The sequence below is a fragment of the Chiloscyllium plagiosum genome, chromosome 8, assembly GCF_004010195.1.
Source record: "Chiloscyllium plagiosum isolate BGI_BamShark_2017 chromosome 8, ASM401019v2, whole genome shotgun sequence".
NCBI lineage: Eukaryota > Metazoa > Chordata > Chondrichthyes > Orectolobiformes > Hemiscylliidae > Chiloscyllium > Chiloscyllium plagiosum.
In genome coordinates, this window is record NC_057717.1 from 88116685 (window position 1) to 88129413 (window position 12729).

General features: G+C 44.6%; 1 protein-coding gene across 9 annotated transcripts in view; it reads right to left on the minus strand.

The window, feature by feature from the left end:
- Positions 1–12729, minus strand: part of LOC122552164 (EVI5-like protein) — a 264526-nt gene that overhangs the window by 50376 nt on the left and 201421 nt on the right. For all 9 annotated transcript variants that reach the window (XM_043694689.1, XM_043694685.1, XM_043694688.1 and 6 more), the window contains one exon: positions 7310–7456. In XM_043694689.1, the coding sequence (XP_043550624.1) occupies positions 7310–7456 (147 nt within the window). The remainder of the gene's footprint in view (positions 1–7309; positions 7457–12729) is intronic.

Here is a 12729-nt window from a genome sequence, read left to right on the forward strand (position 1 = left end):
CAGAACTTCCTTATCTTCCTCTTCACCGTGTGAGACTTGACAGATAAGTCACACACAGCTTTCTTCACCGGTTTCGAAATTCCATGTTTACAGTGAGGCAGTGGGAGTGTAGTCGTGTAACTGTTCATCCAGACCATTCTACACACATTATCTTCAGAGGATTATGGGGCATTGCTGGATAATAGGAATATCATGTTTCATAAGGATTCAACTTTAAAATAGGGAGAACATCTGGCAGTACAAAAATCCGGATTCCTGAAATGCAGGGGATGGTAGTTGCTGTCTAACTTGAGTTTTGCCAGACGTGTCACGGAAGGGTAAGGTGGGTGATTACATCCCGACTTGAGGTCCAGGTAACACGTTGCTTTGACAAAGCTGGGATACTGCCAAGAGTGGCACTCGGCCTGGGTGCGACAGCACCTTGAATGAAGGCCGAATGTTCACTGACCATGGGCCTATTATCCGAATACGGTGGCAGGTCATGATCCAAACAATTGCCCAATGACCAGAGAAAAACCTTTCGTCTACCTTTAAGCTCTGCTCCAGTGCATTGAGTTTGAGTCTTAATGCAGAATCTAATGTTCTGGCTTGTATCTATAGTAAGGAGGCTTTCGGGGTGGCGGGGTGTACTGCAGGGAAAGAGGAGGGGATGGGGAGCTTTGCATGAAGATTCAGCCCAAGTAAACCCATGCCTTCCAACAAATGTGAGCATGTAACAGATCAAAAGTATGAGGCAGAAACCGTTGTGCACCTATGCTGACAGAAAGTGAATGTAATCACAATCTAGATCACAGGCTCCAACACCTGCAACACAGAACTGAAGCACTTACATGTGTGACGGACAGTCATAAACGTGATCGTTTCTCCACCAGCAACTGGCTTGTTGCTTACGTACTGCACAATGTAATCAAGTTGCAAACTGTCAATATTTTGAGTAAAACAAACTAACGAGAGAGATGGATCCACAGGCTCTAACAAACAGCATTAGGATTCCACAGCTAACCAAGAATCACTATTTGCTTCAGGTCCTAGTCCAACAGGTTCATTGTTGGACTGTAAACTTTTGCTATAAATTCTGTGTCTTATGATCTTACACTCCACAAGCACCTGAAGGGGCAGCACTCCAAAAGCTAGTGCTTCCAAATAAACCTGTTGGACTATAACCTGGGGTTGAGTCGTTTTTAACTTTGTCCACCCCAGTCCAACACCAGCTCCTCCACATCACGTATTTGCTTTGGTGTCTTTTAACTCCAGCACAATCCAAAAACAGAATCAAACCTGGAGTAATCAGCATTTATCATGTGACACAACACTGAATGGGCATGACCTCTTCCCATGTTCAGGCTCAGATATTTGTTAACACTAAGGGTGGCAAAGTTTACTGACGAGTTGATCAATTCTTCAGCCTACATGGCCAGCACCTCAGTTTGGGCCGGGGGAGCAGGGGGGGCTTATTCAACACCAGGCATGATATCAGTGAGTACTTCATGAGATGCCCTCACAGGTTGGTACCCAGTTGATGGACAGGGAATAATTTGGGCAAAGAATGGTTAAGGTCTTAAGGGCAACTGTGACAAGGTCCTGCTCTGGGTTGGGTACCACCTGTTCAGGGCTGCACACAATGACCATGGAGCACGGGCACCGTCATGTAAACGGCCATAATAAGCAGCTGTAAACTGCAGAAAACACATACCCTCCCGTTATCTTCAACAGGTCAGCCATAAAGTTCTTCTCAGGCAATTGTTTCTGTCAGTGTAATACAATGAAATTGAAGCCAGCCACGAATCCCAAACACATTTCGAACTACACGAATGAGAAGTTCATAAAAGCAGAAAGCAGACATAGCTTCAAAAGATAACCTGAAGTTCAAAAGTATTATCATCCAGAAATCGCAGTACAGAAAACATGCTGTTGGACCCAATTGGAGTTTTCACTTGAACCAACCTAGCTCCATGGATATCTCCTCTCACTGCTCTGCACCTCATGTGGTTATCAGGCTTCACCTTAAGTGTATCTACACTCATGGGCCCTGAACTAGCCCCCATTTGCTATTAGCAAGTTCCCCATTCTCACCATAATATAGTTAAACAAGCTTCTTAATTAGTGGTTGGATTTATTCATGATCATCTTTGTTAATATTTACACAAGACTGTGGATGCCAAGTCAATGGATAGATTCAAGAGATATTGAGATCAATGTTTGGATTTTAAAAGCATTGAAGGATACAGGGAGAAACAGGAATATGGCATTGAGGAGAAGCTATCATATTGAAAGGCTCAAAGGACTGAATGATTCACTCCAGCTCCCAGCCCTTATATTTCTACGTACCCTGGTTCTGAGCACACACGCATTTTCTCCAAGCCTACAATCTCAAGTCCCACAATTTTAAGGACTGGTATGATCACCCTCTTCTGAAGCAAGAGAGAATCTCAGCCTGTTCAGTCTTTCCGATTGGAGTGATCTTATTTCCCTTATTGCCCCCGTGAATCATTTTGTCCCCTGTCCAGTGCAGATCCCAAATATCCTCCTTTGTCATATGGAACCAAGCATGGCGGATCCTATTTCTGGACACAGCCGCTGCTTCCTACGATAGGTTTTGGAAAGGCAGATGTGAATGACCTTTCGCTGAGGTCACAAGTTACCCCTTGTACTGGGACAACATCGTGTGCCTCATATTTTGATTTTAGAAGTCTAATGTTGGCTGTGTTCCTGAAGAAGGGCTTATGCCTGAAAAGTCGATTCTCCTGCTCCTTGGATGCTGCCTGACCTGCTGCGCTTTTCCAGCAACACATTTTCAGCTCTAATGTTGGCTGTGTGTCAATTAAGTTTTGAAAATTCTTTCATGGGACATTGCCCAACACATTGGGTATCAAATGGCAACTGGGGATATGGTCACAATGGGAATTTGGGAAACATGCAGAAATTACAATATAGCAGGCAGAATTGTATCAAGACAAGCAAGCAAGCTAGTTTCCATTTAAGGGTATTCTGAAATTTTCAGACTGTTATTTCCAGGAAGATGTTTCCCTTATTGTCACAGCAGTACAGAACTCAGACTCAAACTGCAACTGAAACCCAATCAGTTTAACAGCTCAGGTCAGACCACTTAAAATGCAGTTCAAATCTCCATGGTTTTGTTCTTGAACACATTTATCATCGAAAGGAGCCAACAGCATTTAAGTTTGGAAATGACAGAAGTTAGCTGGAGATATAAATGTGAAGTTCCAATAAACAATGAATTCTGTGAGCACAGTGAATCTCTGGGTAGATGGTCTCACCCTGAGCTGGGAGGGTGGCCACAGATTGAGGTACATTTGAAACCCCATCTTGAATAGGTGGGAAATTAAATGTTCACACATTTCTTGCTACACAACAGTGTTAATGACTCACACCCATTATCAACACCTCTGACTCATTTTAGTACAAAGCAAATCCAAGAGTAAATTTGCTTTGTGTAAAGATTTTCCTTTGCTGAAATCTTTTTCCAGCAGTAACAAGAGACATTTATTGGGCAGGGTACTATCTTTCTATCCCAGGATGTGAGGCGAGTGACTACAACAAAACTCCCTGTTATCCTCGGCCAGCCTGCAGCCTTTTACATGGCTGAACATAGAACAGCCTTCTAACCTACTCTAACACCAAACTAACCTACCTATCCTTCATGTTACTGTTGTCCCCTCATGCTCGCCATCACCATCCGAGGAAAAAGGCTCTCAGTGTCCACCCTATCGAATCCTTGTATGCCTCTATTCAGTCACCTCTTAACCTTCTTCTCTTTAATGAAAACAGCCTCAAGTCTCTCAGCCAATCCTCACGAGACCTCCATAACATCCTGGTAAATCTCTTCTACACCCTTTCCAATGCTCCCACATCCTTCCTATAACGCAGCGACCAGAACTGTACGCAATACTCCAAGTGCGGCCGCACCAGAGTTTTGTACAGCTGCAACATAACATCGTGGCTCCGAAACGCAATCCCTCTACCAATAAAACCTAACACACCGTATGCCTTCTTAACAATTCTTTCAATCTGGGTGGCAACTTTCAGGGATCTGTGCACATGGACACTGAGATCTCTCTGCTCATCCACACTACCAAAAATCTTACCATTAGCCCAGTACTCTGTATTCTTGTTACTCCTTCCAAAGTGAATCACCTCACACTTTAGATTAAATTAGATTCCCTACAGTGTGGAAACAGGCCCTTAAGCCCAACAAGGCCACACCGACCCACCGAAGATTAACCCACCCAGACCCATTCCCCTACTTATGCACATATCAGTACGGGCAATTTAGCATGGCCAATTCACCTGCCCTGCACATCTTTGGACTGTGGGAGAAAACCAGAGCATCCGGAGGAAACCCACACAGACGCGGGGAGAATGTGCAAACTCCACAGTCACCCGAGGCTGGAATCGAACCTGGGTCCCTGGTGCTGTGAGGCAGCAGTGCTAACCACTGAGCCACCGTGCCGCCCCCTCATTAATTTCAATTTGCTACCTCTCAGCCCAGCTCTGCAGCTTATCAGTGTCCCTCTCTAACCTGCAACATCCTTCAGCATTATCCACAACTCCACTGACCTTAGTGCCAATCCACAAATTTCCTATCCCATCCTTCTGTACCCTCATCCAGGTCATTTATAAAAGTGGTAAACAGCAATGGACCCAAAACAGATCTTTGTGGTACACCACCAGTAACTGGACTCCAGGATGAACATTTCCCATCAACCACCACCCTCTGTCTTTCAGCTAGCCAATGTCAGAGCCAAACCACTAACTCACCCTCAATTCCATGCCTCCGTATTTTCTAAAATAGCCTACCGTGGGGAATCTTATCAAACGCCTTACTGAAATCCAGATACATTACATCAACCGCTTTACCCTCATCCACCTGTTTGCTCACCTTCTCAAAGAACTCAATAAGGTTTGTGAGGCACAACCTACCCTTCACAAAACCATATTGACTATTCCTAATCAACCTATTCCTCTCTAGATGATTATAAATCCTATCTCTCATAATCCTTTTCAACACTTTACCCACAACTGAAGTAAATTCGACCTTCCAAAATGAATGACTTCACACTTTTCCAGGTTGACCTCTATCTGCCACTTCTCAGCCCAGCTCTGCATCCTGTCAATGTCCCGTTATAACCTACAACAGCCCTCCACACTATCCACAACTCTAGCAACCTTCATGTCATCGGCAAAATTGCTAACCCAGCCTTCCACTTCCTTATCCAAGTCACTTTGAAAAATCACAAAGAGCAGTAGTCCCAGAGCAGATCCCTGTGGAACACCAGTGGTCACCGAGCTCTAGGCTGAACACCTTCCATCTACTATCACCCTCTGCGCTAGATAATTCTCTCTCCAGACAGCCAAAGTTTCCTGTATCCCTTGCCTCCTTACTTTCTGAATGAGCCTACGATGGGGAACCCTATCAAACACCTTGCTAAAATGCATATACACCATGTCACTGCTCTATCTTTATCAATGTGTTTTGTCACATCCTCAAAGAACTCAATAGGAGAGCTGCCCCTCACAAAGCCATGCTGACTAGCTCTAACCAAACTATGCGTTTTAGCCCACATTCATAATTTTGTTGCAGCTCTGCTTGCCAAATTACAGGATGGACCTGGAGGCTTTGGAGAGGAGGTTTACCAGGTGTTACCTGGATTAGAATCTATTATCTAGGAGGAGAGATTGGACAAACTTGGATGCTTTTCAACAAAGTGCAAGAGGCTCAGGGGCTACCTGATCGAAGTACATAAAATAACGAGAGGCATGATAGAGTGGAGAGTTGGAGTCTTTTGTCCAGGGTGGAAATGTCAAATACGAGGGTCATAGGTTTAATATGAAAGGGCCCAAGTTTAAAAATGTTTTTGTTTTAAAATACAGAGGGTGGTCAGTGCCTGGAACACGCTGTGAGGAGAGGTGGGAGAAGCAGTTACAATAGCAATTGTTAGGGGGCACTCAGACAGACATGAACCAGGGGTTAGAGAGCATATGTAGACCACGTACAGGCAGATGGGATTAGACAGCACATATAGACCACGTACAGGCAAATGGGATTAGACAGCACATATATTCCACATACGGGCAAATGGGATTAGAGCACACATATAGACTATGCACAGGCAGATGGGATTAGAGCACACATATAGACCATGTACAGGCAGATGGGTTAGAGCGCACATATAGACCATGTATAGGCAGATGGGATTAGAGCGCACATATAGACCATGTACGGGCAGATGGGTTAGAGCGCACATATAGACCATGTATAGGCAGATGGGATTAGAGCGCACATATAGACCATGTACAGGCAGATGGGATTAGAGCGCACATATAGACCATGTACAGGTAGATGGGATTAGAGCGCACATATAGGTACATAGCTCCTTGAAACTGGCACTACAAGTAGGGAGGGTGACCTTTTAAAAGGTTATAAAACCATGAGAAATGTAGATAAGGTGAATGTAGATAGCTAGGGGAGTCCAAACCTAGAGGGCAGAAGGTTACCTTGAGACGCAAAAGATTTAAAAGGGACATGAGGGCAATGTATTCCACATGGAGGGCAGTGCGTATCTAGGATAAGCTGCAAGTAGTAGTGGGAGAAGCAGGTACAACTACAACATTTGAAAGACAGTTATAAAAGTACATGGACAGGACAGGTTTAGGGGACTAAGGGCCAAATACAGAAAAATGGGACCAGCTGAGTTTAGGACAGGTGGGTTGGCATTGATGAGATGGGGGCCTGTTTCTGTGCTGTATGACTCAGTAGCTCTGTTCACTCTAAAGTGGGTGTCTGTGCCTTCAGCTGCTAAGCCCTGGAATTCACTCCCGAAACCTCTGGCTCCATATCGTTCCCCTCCCCTTCCAAAACAGTGACACCCACCATTTACCAAACGTACAACTCAATAACTCGGGTGACTGGGTGCCCAGAACGCTTGTGCTGATGTTGCTTTGGTCAATTGCCTCAGGATCCCCTACAACATGAAAATGCACTGTACAAATACGAGATGCCACCCTGACCATACCATTGTGCAGTGAGCTGCTTGTGTTGGGTACTGGTCAGTAATACCACAGCTCAGCCACATGAAACTCTGATATCTTCATGTCAAAGCTAAGCAATGAAACCTACTTACTTAGTGCTCAGCATTTCCTCAAGGGGATAGCAACTTACTCCACCTCCCCCTGAACAGCTCACACTTCTCCCACACTGAGGTTCACCTCCCTTGGAGTAAAGTTTCTTGTGCTCAATCAGACAAGTCTGATGGCCATCCACCAAAAGGCGAGTTTAGCAGGTACTCACCTTACAATCCACCTCGGCTTGCTTGCGTCTGGTCTCGCTGAGCTGAGTCTGCAGTCCTTTGTTTTGGGCTGTGATGTACTGTAGTTTGTCCTGCAGACCGGTACAAGTCTGCTCAGTTCGGTTCAGGAGATTGGTATTCACTTGGTTCTGTGGAGAGAAGCAAAAAGGTTTCCTGTCAGAAGCAAAGATGGGGGTTGGTGTACACGGATCTTGGCAGGTGGCAGGACACATTGAGGAATCAGTGGGCAACGGACTGGGACCGTGATCTTCAAAGTGAGAGTAAAAGGAGGGAGGTCAGACTGAATCGTTATAAAACTCTGGTTGGGCAGTTAGACCTTCCAGGTCACCACACCTTCGGAAGGATGTGAGAATGCTTGAGAGGTGCAGAGAACATTTACCAGGCCTGTCCCTGGGATGAATGAATTTAGCTGAGAGATCAGGGTGCAGCAGCTAACGTTCGTCATCTGGGAGCAAAGCAGGTTCAGGGGAGATCCGAGAGCAGCATAACATTATAACAGGTTTAAATAAGATAACGAAAAGCTTTCCCATTAGCAAGGACCAGGGAACAAAGATTTAAGGCCTTTTAGCGAGAAATAGAGGAATGGGAGAAAGAACCCTCTTATACAACAAATGAGCAAGCATTCATTGCCTACAATGTTTCATGGAAGTGAATGTTATGAATGACTTTCAAAAGGAAATTGAAAATTTCAAAAAGGAATGAGTGAAGGAAATTTGCTGAGTTACAAGACATATACTAGGGGAATGAGACTGACTAGTCTCCCAGGTGAAGGGGAGGGCTGCAGATGCTGGAGATCAGAGGCGAGAGTGTGGTGCTGGGAAAGCACAGCCGGTCAGGCAGCATCCGAGGAGCAGGAGAATCGATGTTTCGGGCACGAAAGGCTTCTCCTGCTTCTCGGATGCTGCCTGACCTGCTGTAATTTCCCAGCACCACACTCTCTACTTAGTTTACCACTACTGAGCACTGACAATGTAGTCAATGGGCTGAATGGCCTCCACGGCCTCCACACAGTGTCATGACGTTGATGTTCAGATAAAAGCAGCAGAAACCAGAAATAATTAGCCAACAGCTCACTAGTCACCGCTGCTCAAGTTACCATCAGTTGTAGATATCAAAATATCATCTTTTACTGTAGATTTCGAGAGTTATTTCTGTCATTTATTTTTCTATGTATCTGGTCTCTGCAGCAAAGGCGTCACACACCCTGTGGTCTGACAACTCAGAACTTGGCTGCAGAACGCAAAGAGATTATTAAAAAATTAGAAGCAATTGGGGCTTGCAAGTTATTCCTGGACATTTTCCCCAGCACCGTAGGAAATGGATGCCAAAACGTACAGCATTAGTGAGGCTCAGCTCTTTCTAGCAGGACGTAGCTGACACATCCTTATAAGGACAGACCTTGGTTCAGATTTTTAAATAAAAGCCCTACAGAAATAAACCGGTGTTGTATCCAACATACATGTGGTATATCACTTAGTCACAATGAACAGTGCACTCACAATTCAGTCCAATAAACAGACGCTTCATATTTCTGCTTCTCAGAAGTTTATAATGAGATAACACATTGCTACATAGTTTTACAATTATCTTTAAATGTCAAAAGATATTCTGAAATGTCAAGTGCTATGTCCTTTTAACTTCCTGTTGGCAGTCAGTTACTACAAATTATGACAGCTCAGGGTATACTAAAGTCTGTAAGTTACACTAAACATGCAAATTGGCCAAAATTATTGAGTTTAAATATTAAAAAGCTGCATGTGGTAAATAGTTTAATCATTTTATCAGTTACTGATTGAGTGAAGTTAACTGCTGCTGAGATTGTGGTACACAAGGGTGATAACATCTCAACTACTGGAAAGAGACTGCACACATCAGGTTTCTAAATTTGCAAGCTGGTTGATAGTGCTATTCTTGTCCCAGAATGAATCCTCCTTCCCTAGCAGACTGATGAACCCAAAGACAGGGGAACTCAGATGAGATTTTGTAACTGGCAAATGATTAAGCAAAGTCTCTGCTCACTACACTGTACAGGAGCTGGTCAGTATCTTTAGCCCAAAGTCAGAGAGAGTTACAAGGTGTGGAAATAAACCACTGAATCGTACTTTGCTAACTTTACCAGTAATTTATTATGGCACCTTAAAATTTAAGAATATAAGTTACCTGAACCACTGACCAGAAACACAGTAAACAGGGATTGGCCAATCAGCCCTTTGAATTACGATCATTGCTGACCACCTAACTCAGTACTCTGTTCCATTCTCTCCTCATACTCTTTGATCCCTTTATCCCCAGGAACTATACTTGAAGAAAATGTTCTGGCCTCACCAGCTTTCCCAGGCAGAGAATTCCACAAGCTGACCACTCGCTGGGTGAAGATGTTACTCTTCATCTCACCCTTAAATAGCCTGCCCTGTATACTTCAACTGTGAAGCCTGGTTCCCCACTCCCTGAGATTGGGAACAGCCTCCTTGCATTTACTCAGTCTGGCCCTGTTAGCATTTTGTAGGTTTCGGTGAGATATCTCCTCTAAACTCCAGTGAATTTTGAGTGCACAAGGATATCCAGATCTTGTTGTACCTTGCCATTTTCAGGCAGCATTGCTGAACTGTACCTGAATTGTGTTCTTCCCGTATAGATGAGTTTTCCTCCCCAGGACAGACACAAGACAGCTCTAATTAGATATGTTAGTGTAAAAACAAATGGGGAGTGACTGGTTTGACTGGACCTGTATGCAGGAGAAAGTGAGCACTGCAGATGCTGGAGATTAGAGTCAAAAGCTTTGGTGCCGGAAAAGCACAGCAGGTCAGGTGGGATCCAAGGAGCAGGACAGTTGTCGTTACAAGCATAAGCTCTTCATCAGGAATGTCACTGCTCGAAACATCGACTCTTCTGGTCCTTGGATGCTGCCTGACCTGTTGTGCTGGATCTGTATTCACTAAAGCTGAGAAGGATGAGGGGGCCATAATTGAAATGCAGAAGCTTCTACCTGAGCTGTGCAGATGTTGGGTGGATGTTTTCCCTGCTAGGGGAGCCCACAATGAGAGAACACTGTCATAGGACACAAACTCGACCATTTTAGGACTGACATGAAAAAGCATTTCTTCACTACAAGGGTAAATAGTTGGAATTTACTCCCACAAAAGGCTGGGGATATAGATAAAGACAAAGTTTTGGATATGAAAGGCATCAAGGGGTATGGGGAGAAAGTGGGAATGTGGCATTGAGATACAGGATCAGCTATTCACCATTGCTGTCTCCTGAGCTGCAGTCTATGGGCAGGTTAGCAAGACAGCAGGCTTCAGCAACCCCCCCCTCCCCCGATGAAAAGCATCTCCCTAACACTGACAACATGCAATGTTTCTGTGAGCAGTTTCCAGCAACAACATAGCACACAAGGGGAGAGCCAGTCTCATTACTGAGCACTTTGGAACAAAAGTATTTGCACCTGGCATTACAAGATTGGAGGGAAAAAAAACACATGAATTTCTCTCTCACAACCACATTCTATCAGCCAAAGTTGGAAACCACTGATTTAACGGTTCTGCCTGCTGGGAGAGAAGGTGCCATCTCCCCGGTTCACTTTGGGAACTGTTTTTAAGGTCTTGAATTCTAGTTAACACAAACCTAGGCCCCTAGAGGATTCCTACAAGCACAGAGACTGAGAAATCTCACCAGTATCACTAGTTATCAAGGTGGGTCTTCATCCATTGGATGTGCAAGTTGCTGACTAAGCCAGTATTTTTTGCTTTGGAGCAGATGGTTGTGAGCTGCCTTCCTGAACGACTGCAGTTCTTGAGGTGAAGGGTCATCCACAGTACCTTAAGGAAGAGAGCTGCAGCACATTCATCACTGGGTTTATAAAAACAAAACGGCAACATATATCCAAGTCAGCATGGTGGGTGGCTTGGACGGGGAACTTGCAGATGAATGTTCCCATGTTTCTGTTACGCTTGTCGTTTTAGGGGACAGAAGTCACCTTCTAGAAGGTGTTATCTAAGCAGCCTTGGCAAATTGCAGACACGGTATCACTGGGGTGTGTTAATGTTGGGGCTCAGAGGTGTATTTTGTCCTGGTTTCTTCCGAGGGAGAAATTGAATGAGACGTGTCAAGCAGTCTGTGGTAACAAACAGCTTGTAAGGCCCTGGAATTTTGTTTCCTTAAATCGGAACAATAGAAACAGCCTGGATGGGTGTAGCCAGCTCTCATAGACCAGGATTTTTAGATTGAGCAGAAGTTGCTGGAGTCTTGAAGAATCAGAAGCTGTTTTGTTCGCCTCCCTCAGTTACAGCTAAAAGCTGGGGTCTCTTCCTACCACAGACATGTACGAAAATCTAACGTTTGAAATTTGTTTTTGACAAGGGGTGTGCTTCTAGGATGTTATTATATTGGAACAGTTAACTAGTAACAGTTACTGTTTCTATTATTCTGTTAAACTTTCCTATATAATTAACATTTTCTTTCTTTTGTTGTATGTTGATTATAGTTTTGTATAAATTGTGTTTTGCCAAATATTGAGTAGTTTGATCAATCAAATTGCATCTGGAACTCAGCACTTTACATTTACTTTTAAAATGAGAAAAAGCTCAGCTCTCGGCTACCTCCTTTGAATATTTTGAGGGGGTTTGGTCTGGTCCATGAGGAGGACATGGAGTAAATGTTGGAAATGGTGGATGGGGTGTCAATAAATGGGCTGCTTTGTCCTGGATGGTGTTGAGCTGCTTGTGTGCTGTTCAAATGGTCAATGGACAGCTGAGAAAGTGAAATTTAATGACATTAATTTGAAATAAAAGAAAGAGCATCAGCAACAGTGACCAGGAAACCACCTGGTCATAGAGTCATGGAGATGTACAGCATGGAAACAGACCCTTCGGTGCAACCTGTCCATGCCGACCAGATAACCCAACCCAATCTAGTCCCACCTGCCAGCACCCAGCCCATGTCCCTCCAAACCCTTCCTATTCATATACCCATCCAAATGCCTCTTAATGCTGTAATTGTACCAGCCTCCACCATTTCCTCTGGCAGCTCATTCCATACACATACCAGCCTGTGTGAAAATCTTGCCCCTTAGGTCTCTTTTATATCTTTCCCCCCTCACCCTAAACCTATGTCCTCTAATTTCTAAATATAGGGATCTTATCAAAAAAATGCAGAAAAATCACGTAAGATTGCATTCTAGGCAAGTAGCACAATCTAGTCCACAAGGGTGAGTGAGAGAGCAAGTGGAGCGTGTGCACCAGTCAGTACCTGTGCCTCCAGTTCCAGCACGGTGTGCGTGCGTGTAGGAGTGGGGCGTGCGCGCGTAGGGGTGTGTGTGGGGGTAGGGGTGTGTGTGTGTGTGTGTGTGTGTAGGTGTGTGTGTGCGTGGGGGTAGGTGTGTGTAGGGGTGTGTGCTTGGGGG